At 44.4% G+C, this 9364-nt stretch overlaps 1 protein-coding gene across 1 annotated transcript; it reads right to left on the bottom strand.

Moving 5' to 3' along the window:
- Positions 1–1137: 1137 nt before the first annotated feature.
- Positions 1138–4711, bottom strand: LOC124037134 (tyrosine-protein phosphatase vhp-1-like). Its single transcript, XM_046351795.1, has 5 exons — positions 4467–4711; positions 4011–4127; positions 3671–3830; positions 2945–3068; positions 1138–2819 (listed from the first exon to the last, which is right to left on the bottom strand). Exons 2-5 carry the CDS (start codon positions 4110–4112, stop codon positions 1583–1585), a joined length of 1623 nt encoding a protein of 540 aa, XP_046207751.1. The 5' UTR covers positions 4113–4127; positions 4467–4711; the 3' UTR covers positions 1138–1582.
- Between the last annotated feature and the right edge of the window lie 4653 nt (positions 4712–9364).

The raw sequence follows: 9364 nt of genomic DNA, 5'->3' as shown, positions 1-9364 counted from the left end.
GCTTCTCCCTCTTTTCATGAATCAGCAAAGGCTCGATTAGAATGAGATACATTCTAAAAATGTTTATTTAATTAAAACTGACCGTGTATTCGTGAAACTGAAACAATACGGTTAAACCAGATTTTAAATGAGTTAACCATAGTATTCACACATTATGTGTACTACATTACGTTTACTACCTTATTTGGCCGTTGAGCCCAGTTGTATGAAGGTCTAGTCATTCATTTGTTTAATGAGGAATTTTACAGCAGAGTGTACATATATCTAGGGCAGGGGAGTATACCTATAAAGCTGCTTTTGCAACATATGGGGGGGGGTGTATTGATCCCTGGCACATGGAATGTTTTTTTTACCCCTTTATTTCTTTTTTTGTTTGGGTTTAGTACTTTAGCCAATTCTTTTGAGAGTATTGTATGATTACCATCAAACGACTAAGGCCAACCTGTTGAGAATATGAGGAGATATGGGAGGGAAAACTAGCATATAGTATTTTATACTAATAGTTCTTGCCAAGTAAAGCATTCTTGTCTTCCTTTCCCTCCCTAATTTGCCCATCCCTCAACCGGATGTGACTCATTTACATGGGCATGTTGCTCATTTTTACCACACCCACATTCAGCCTAGTAGTTAGAGCATTGGGCCAGTAACCAAAAGTTTGCTGGATCAAATCCCTGAGCTGACAAGGTAAAAATCTGTTGTTCTGCCCCTGAGCAAGGCAGTTAACCCACTGTTCCCTGGGCACGGTGGATGTCGATTAAGGCAGCCCCCGTACCTCTTTGATTCAGAGGAGTTGGGTTAAATGCGGGAGACACATTTCAGTTGAAGGCATTCAGATGTACAACTGACTAGGTTTCACCCTCAACTCCTCCTTATTAACCCAAGTAATTTGTTGATGTTTAAGGGTGGATTTGTCTAAATGTGAAAATGATCCAAACTTTATTTTGTGTTCTTGTAATATTTTATAAAATAAGTGAATAACCATATCAGATTTTTTCCTCATAGGCCTAAATGATTGTACATTTATGGTGAAATACATGGGAGATGAGTCAGAATTGAAGAACCAGGAGAGAACAGGAGTAAAATATGTCATCTCTAATGAACACTTGTGATCCCATTACAAACAACAGTGCCAAAATACCATCCTCAAAATATTCATTTTATAAATAACAACAATAAACTGATCACTTAATTCACATCAATCAATAAATAAAAATCAACATAATCAAGCCTTAATCCATGAGCATTGTGTTGGAGGCATAAACCGCCCTATTTGTAATATACATAGTGCTTTTGAAGGAAGTCAACAATAAATGAGCATTTATAGGACAAAGCATTCACTCAGAGGACTGTGAACTTGGTATGGGCAGACAAATATTATACATGGAGTTCAGTTCTCTGTTCACACACACACACACACACACACACACACACACACACACACACACACACACACACACACACACACACACACACACACACACACACACACACACACACACACACACACACACACACACACACAAATCAATCTCCTGGCATTTATCAGCCCTCTCTCTGTCCTCGCCAACGGTCTCTTACTGCATCAGCACCTATAGGGCAGAATAGCCGGTTCCACTTTGATCCGGGGGCCAAACAGCACCCCCAGCAGCATCTTCTCCCCCCAGCCCAGCAGCTTGTTGACAGTCAGGTTGAGAGGAAACAGGAGGCCCTGTTCGGCATCCACTCTTTCCTCAGCCCTCACTGCAGATGCAGACAGCTTAGCTGCTGGCGACACCTGCTGGTCAACTACGATACTGTCCTGGCTCAAAACAGAACTGCTGCTCAGGCTCCCTGTTAGTGTCTCCCTCTCTGCTCTTCCCTTGCTGTGGTCGTTCCCTGTCTTTGGAGTCGATTTAGGCCTCCCCTTCTTCACGCTCTGACAGCGGCTGGGCTCTCTTTTAGGCTTGCCTCTTCCCTCTCGCTCTACCTTTGCCTGGGTTTGGGAGGAGTAGCGATTGGGCCAACCTGCTGCTTTGACACAGGATGTGCTCCTCTCTCTCTGTTGTACATCTGTCTGTGAGGAGGAAAGGGCCATCGTTGAAGGCTTTCTACCGTGCCTTTTTGAACCACTGGTGCCTTCTGACTCCCTCTTGTGGATGGTGTTAGAAACGCTGGACTGCATTGGCTTGTGGCTAATGCTGTGCCTATTGCTGCTTTCTGGCTCATTCTGGTGGGGAGTTGGGGGAATTGCACAAACGAGAGACAGGGAGAGGGTGAGGCTCTTGTGCTTCTCAGAGTGAGATGCAATGCCTGTTGGGATTTGTGGTGTGCTGGACTTTGGTGTCGGTGTCGCTGGTTCGTTGGGGCTTGGAGTCATTGCTCCACATGGGCTCTGGGCCTCCCTCTGGTTCCGGTTATGGTTCAGGTTGAGAGTGAGCGTTTTATGTTTTCTGGAGAGAGACAGCACGCTCCTCTGGTCTTGCTGTGGCTTCTCTGATAAACTCTGAGTTTCACCTGAATATGAGGACCTTTGCTCTATATTCTCTGTGTTACAAGTGGAATTCTCATTGTACATATTATGTACTTTAGCAACCTCTAAAAAGTCCTTAGCAACATAGCCATTGTCGTGAATATTCATGATCTGATTGGCTGACAGGGGGACAGAGGATCCGCCGCTAATGTTTTCATTGCTTGGCTGCAGACATGTGTCCAGTGATCTGATTGGCTGGATAATGGGGTTGCCATTACAGGTTTTCTGAGTGAGGGTTCCTTGGAAGTGTTGTAGCTGACCCAGAAAATTGAAGTTTGGGGAGATTGAAGGCCTGCGCTCTTTCACAAACCTGAAAGTGAGGAACAGACAAGATCAGATGTGAATAGTTTACACACACACACACACACACGCACGCACGCACGCACGCACGCACGCACACACATTATAATACACATACAGCACAGACAAACACACCTGTAGGCATGGTCAAGGTCCATCCCCAGGTTGTACATAATGTAGGCCACAGCCAGGGCAGGGGAGCGAGAGATTCCTGCAGCACAATGAACTACCACAGATCCACCTGATGACATAGCCCCATCTGAGAGAGAGAGAAGAGATAAGACATTTTCTTTTATTTGAAATCATCCATACTGTATTGCATGACATCACTTCAGCCAGACTGCAAACTGTGCAAAGCACACAGTTTATGTCAACTGTCATGAAGTCGCTCTGGATAAGAGCGTCTGCTAAATGACTTAAATGTAAATGTAAATGTAAATGAATGGGCTTCCTGCAACAGTAGGCTTGTATCAATTGTCCGTGGTACTGAATGGGATGTAACAACATTCAATATTTCTGAAACCATGGGAGCATAACTGGCCTGCATGAAACCCTGATCAATAACTGCTCATCACTTGAACTGGGTCATCTGTGTTTCTTCCAGACAGACAGTCGCCAGTGTGTAATGCATACATGATGATGCAGACTATAGCATAATGATGACATGCAGAAATGTCCTATTACCTCATCTGCAGGATTTGCGTTGTCAAATCTCCAATGATGCCTATATTCCCCTTATACTGAACTAGCTCTATCGTGCACTAGCTGTGTCTTGTCGAAAATAGTGCATTTGCACTATATGGGGAATAGGGTTGCCATCCATTTGACACCAAACTAACCCAATCTCATCATTATTCTCACCGATAAAACGCAGTGCCTCCGGGATATGGGGCAGCAGGTCGTCTCGGAGAGAGTCCTCGATTGGGATGCGAAGGTACTGGGAACGGGGAAGGAAAGTAGGCTGCGGGCTGAAGCGGCTCACGCTTAGCACGTATGAGATCCCGCGGGCGTCGAGGCAATCCTGCAGCCGAGTAGGGAGTGCACGGGGAAAAGCGTGACAGGGAACACGAAATATTAATAAATTCTAGTCTTCTGGAAGAGGTACATTTTCGGTGCATTGTGAAAATACAAAACTTTGGCCAGTGACGAGAGCTAGGTTATCAATTATATAGACTGACCTACTGTATGAAAACATTATTACCTGCGTAACGTCCGTCTCTGCACCCAGGTAAAGATGCGGTAGGATGAGAGACAGCGGTGGACGCTCGCGTGTGCCGTTCTCTCTCTCCCTGTAGAACACCATCTCTGTCCTTTGTGTCTGGAACCGAAACATGAGAGAAAACGGTGTTCATTTCAATATCAAGGGATTACAATTATGTATTAGGCTACAATACATAGGCATCGAAAAAAGACTGCATGTAACTTTGACAATCATTTTAACAGTTGCATGAAATATATTAGCATTATTATTGCTATGAATGTTAATGAAGAAAACATTAATTTGTTCTATTGCTGCTAGAGAATGACGTTCTCTTTGCATTACGTCGTGGATTTTGCAAGTTTGCATTCATTAGATGATCATAGGAGAATATAAAAACCAGTCATAAATGATGCAAGCAAAATGATGCAAGCAAAATGCATATTACATTGTACTTACAGCGACGATTTTCACTCCAAACGAAGATACTGGAAATATCGCACAAATCAACTTGCACACCAAATAACTCGATCTATTCAACCCGAATGGTCTCAAAGAAAATGGATTAAGAATGCAAAAATATATGTTATGCTTAATTAATAATAAGTAGAGTATAGAGCTCGCTCTCTCTTTCTTGACTTGTACTCTCGTCCTCTTCCTTGTTTGTCTGCGACTGTAACATTATTTGTTGTTGTATGGCTATACCTGCGCGAGGGGGAAAGGATGAGGTAATGCTGTTTCTACAAGCTAAGAATAGTACAATTGTATGTGATGTCATTTTCAACCAATCCGCCGCCCATGCGGACTCATTTGTTAATCATCATCAATTCGCCTGAAGACCCTTTGCCTTTTATTGTGACGAATCGTACCTTTTCTGACGCTATTGTTGCAGAGGCGTTTAAAAAAACATGCAGCTGCAATACGTCGTGCGAAAAGCATTTATTTGTGAAAAAAAACCTATAATCTCTTCCAGTGGCGATTTTAGCATGTAAATCTTGGCGGGGCAAAAAAGAAAAGAAAGAGTGGGATGCATGCCAGCAAAGCCACAACACAACACTAAACAATACATTAATTGTACCATAACGGTGACAAACGGTGCCCATAAACTGTTAGGGCCTACATAAACCTGTCCCAACAGCAGAGTCCCAACACTTTACCACTGCTACACCTGGCTGTCAGTGGAGCCTGGTCTGGCAGCGAAACAGTTCATTTAGCCTCATTTACTGCCATTAAAAAACCCATAACTGATATGGCTGACTTCCTTAAACAAATGTGGTTTCTGCTGACAATTGAGATGTACAAACTACGGCATAGGGGGACGACAAGCGGATTAAGAGGCTATCTGTAATTCCGATTAAGACATTAATGAGCGAGCTAGGATATAACTATTTGTTCAGTGTTTTTGAAATGTACAGCAACAGAATCCATGTAACAGTATAACTTTAGACTGTCCCCTCGCCCATACCCGGGCGCGAACCAGGGACCCTCTGCACACATCAACAACAGTTACCCTCGAAGCATCATTACCCATCGCTCCACAAAAGCCGCGGCCCTTGCAGAGCAAGGGGAACCACTACTTCAAGGTCTCAGAGCAAGTGACGTCACCGATTGAAACGCTATTTAGCGCACACCACTAACTAAGCTAGCCGTTTCACATCCGTTACACTTACAGTGTTCTCCCTGTACACCAAGTCAGAACTGTAGGATAAATAAAGGAGGCATATAAGCAGACAAGGAAAGCTCTTACAATATTTGATGATTACATTTATCACGACTCAGGATATGACCCAGATGCAGACAGAGGACCCGGATAGTACAGTTCTCAATCATTTATTATAACACTGGGCAAAGGGGAAAGGCATAGGTTCGTAATCAGGTAAGAGTCAGGCAGGTACAGGACTGCAGGAGGCTCGGAGTCAGGGCCGGCAGAGGTTTGTAATCAGGTCAGAGTCAGGCAAGCACAGGATGGCAGGCAGGCTCGGGGTCAGGACAGGCAGAATGGTCAGAACTGGGAAAACTAGGAAACAACCACTTGAGAAAATTGAAAAATTCCAAGTTTAAAATGATAAACATTCAACATTGGCCTTGCTGTCAATGATGCATGATTTGTGCCGCGCTCAAAACAACTGTTAACTCGGAACTGCGAAAACTTGACTTCAGTGAGTTCAAGACAACTGGGAAGTCGAGAATAAACATGCTCCGACTGAGTAAAAACCCTTTTGAACCGTCATCCAACTTGAAATTGTAAATCCGACCTCTTTCTAGAGCTACGACCTGAAGATCAACGACATCATTATGAATCGACCTTGCTTTTTTCAGAGTTCCCAGTTGTTTTGAAAGCACGATAAATCCAGAGAATGCAAGACTGGAATGCCAGAAAGGGATGTTAGGATGGCGCCGAATAGGATGGCTGACGTTTTACATGCCCAACTGTGCAATTTTGTAAAAAAATGTTGCATTGTTTGTAACTTTTTAAACTTATTTTGTATATAATGTTGCTGCTATTGTCTCTTATGACCGAAATTAACTCAGAAAAGATGGAGGAAAAGGGGGCTGCCTTCTGAGAATCCTTAGGCGAGTGAGTAAACTCCCACTGCCATCCGTTCTACTGGCTAACGTGCAATCATTGGAAAATAAAATGGATGACCTACGATTACGATTATCCTACCAACAGGACATTAAAAATTGTAATATCTCATGTTTCACCGAGTCGTGGCTGAACGACGACACGGATAATATAGACCTGGCGAGATTTTCCATGCCCTGGCAGAACAGAGAAGAAGCTACGTCTGGTAAGACGAGGGGTGGGGGTGTGTGTCTATTTGTCAATAACAGCTGGTGTGCGATGTCTAATAATAAAGAAGTCTCGAGGTATTGCTCTCCTGAGGTAGAGTACCTTATGATAAGGTGCAGACCACACTATCTACCAAGAGAGTTCTCATCTATATTATTCGTAGCCATCTATTTACCACCACAGACCGATTCTGGCACTATAAGGCCATAAGCAAACAAGAAAATGCTCATCCAGAAGCGACACTCCTAGTTGCCAGGGACTTTAATGCGGGCAAACTTAAATTAGTTAAACCAAATATTTACCAGTATGTGTCACCAGAGGAAACTAGAGGGAGAAAAAAAACTCTAGACCACCTTTATTCCACACACAGAGATGCATACCTCGCCCTCCATTTGGTAAATCTGACCATGATTATATCCTTCTGATTCCTGCTTACAAGCAAAAACTAAAGCAGGAAGTACCAGTGAATCCCTCAATAAGGAAGTGGTCAGATGATGCGGATGCTACGCTACAGGACTGTTTTGCTTGCACAGACTGGAAAATGTTCCGGGATTCATCCAATGGCATTGAGTATACGACCTCAGTCCTCAACTTCATCAGTAAGTGCATTGACGACGTCATCTCCACAGTGACCGTACGAACATATCCCAATCAGAAGCCATGGATTACAGGCAACATCCGCATCGAGCTAAAAGCTAGAGCTACCGCTTTCAAGGAGAGGGACATTAATACGGATGCTTATAATAAATCCCGCTATGCCCTCAGACGAACCATCAAACAAGCAAAGCGTCAATACAGGATTAAGACTGAATCCTACTACACAGTCTCTGATGCTCATTGGATGTGGCAGGGCTTGAAAACTATAACGGACTACAAATGGAAAACCAGACGCGAGCTAAGCAGTGACGTGAGCCTACCAGACGAGCTAAATGCCTTATATGCTTTTTTCAAGGCAAGCAACACTGAAGCATGCATGAGAGCACCAGCTGTTCTGGATGACTGTGTGATAACGCTCTCAGTAGCCGATGTGAGCAAGACCTTTAAACAGGTCAACATTCACAAAGCCGCAGGGCATGTACTCAAAGCAAGTGTCTTCACTGACATTTTCAACCTCTCCCTGACCGACTCTGTAATATCTACATGTGTCAAGCAGACCACCATAGTCCCTGTGCCCAAGGAAGCAAAGGTAATCTGCCTAAATTATTACCGTCCGTAGCACTGACGTCGGTAGCCATGAAGTGCTTTGAAAGGCTGGTCATGGCTCACATCAACAGCATCCTCCCAGATACCCTAGACCCACTCCAATTTGCATACTGCTCCAACATATCCACAGATGACACAATCTCAATCGCACCCTACACGGCCCTTTCCCACCTGGGCAAAAGAAACATCTATGTGAAAATGCTGTTCATTGACTACAGCTCAGTGTTCAACACCATAGTGCTCACAAAGCTCATCACTAAGCTAAGGACCCTGTGACTAAACACCTCCCTCTGCAACTGGATCCTGGACTTCCTAATCCTCAACACTGGGGTCCCTCAGGGGTGTGTACTTAGTCCCCTCCTGTACTCCCTGTTCACCCACAACTGCGTAGCCAAACACGACTCCAACACCATCATTAAGTTTGCTGACGACACAGCAGTGGTAGGCCTGATCACTGACAACAAGGACACAGCCTATAGGGTGGAGGTCAGATAACTGGCAGTGTGGTGCCAGGACAGCTGATCGTGCACTACAGGAAAAGGCGTGCCAAACAGGCCCCCATTACCATTGGCGGGGCTGTAGTTGAGCGGGTCGAGAGTTTCAAGTTCCTTGGTATCCACATCACCAACAAACTATTATGGTCCAAACACACCAAGACAGTCATGAAGAGGGCACGACAAAACCTTTCCCCCTCAGGAGACTGAAAAGATTTGGCATGGGTCGTACTGCCCAGTATATTGCGTAAGTCCCAGTACATCACTGGGGCCAAGCTTGCTGCCATCCAGGACCTATATAATAGGCGGTGTGAGAGGAAAGCCCATAAAACTGTCAGAGACTCCAGTCACTCAAGTCATAGACTATTTTCTCTGCTACCGCACGGCAAGCGGTACCTGAGCGCCAAGTCTAAGACCAAAAGGCTCCTTAACAGCTTCTACCCCCAAGCCATAAGACTGCTGAACAATGAATCAAATGGCCACTGGACTATTTACATTGAGTCCCCCTTTTGTTTTGTACACTGCTGCTATTCGCTGTTTATTATCTGACAGTTTGTAGGCACCATTTGACATCGTTATAGTGCAATTAATGTATTGTTTAATGTTGTGTCGTGGCTTTGCTGGCATGCATCCCACTTGGTATTTTTATTTGTTGCCCCACCAAGATTTACATGCTAAAATCGCCACTGCTGCTAGAGCTGCCCTGGTCAACTAAGTGCTGTTATTGTGAAGTGGAAACGTCTAGGAGCAACAAAATCTCAGCAGCGAAGTGGTAGGCCACACAAGCTCAAGGTCACAGAACTGAAATGCTTGATAATGTTTGTGATATCAACAGAGAGAATTGTGTCAAGGCACAGATCTGGGGA

Source organism: Oncorhynchus gorbuscha, linkage group LG06 (assembly GCF_021184085.1).
Source record: "Oncorhynchus gorbuscha isolate QuinsamMale2020 ecotype Even-year linkage group LG06, OgorEven_v1.0, whole genome shotgun sequence".
In the NCBI taxonomy this organism is placed as follows: domain Eukaryota; kingdom Metazoa; phylum Chordata; class Actinopteri; order Salmoniformes; family Salmonidae; genus Oncorhynchus; species Oncorhynchus gorbuscha.
The sequence above is the reverse complement of the archived record's forward strand: the minus strand, read 5'-3'. Positions and strand labels throughout refer to the sequence as shown.

Bases quoted from the DNA above. Each gene is read 5' to 3' on its own strand.
- LOC124037134 (XM_046351795.1), bottom strand. From the start codon at position 4,112: ATGGTGTTCTACAGGGAGAGAGAGAACGGCACACGCGAGCGTCCACCG. The intron at 3,069-3,670 runs GTGAGAATAATG...TCTCTCTCTCAG, and splicing joins GGAGGCACTGCGTTTTATCG to ATGGGGCTATGTCATCAGGT. The intron at 2,820-2,944 runs GTGTGTTTGTCT...CCTCACTTTCAG, and splicing joins GACCTTGACCATGCCTACAG to GTTTGTGAAAGAGCGCAGGC.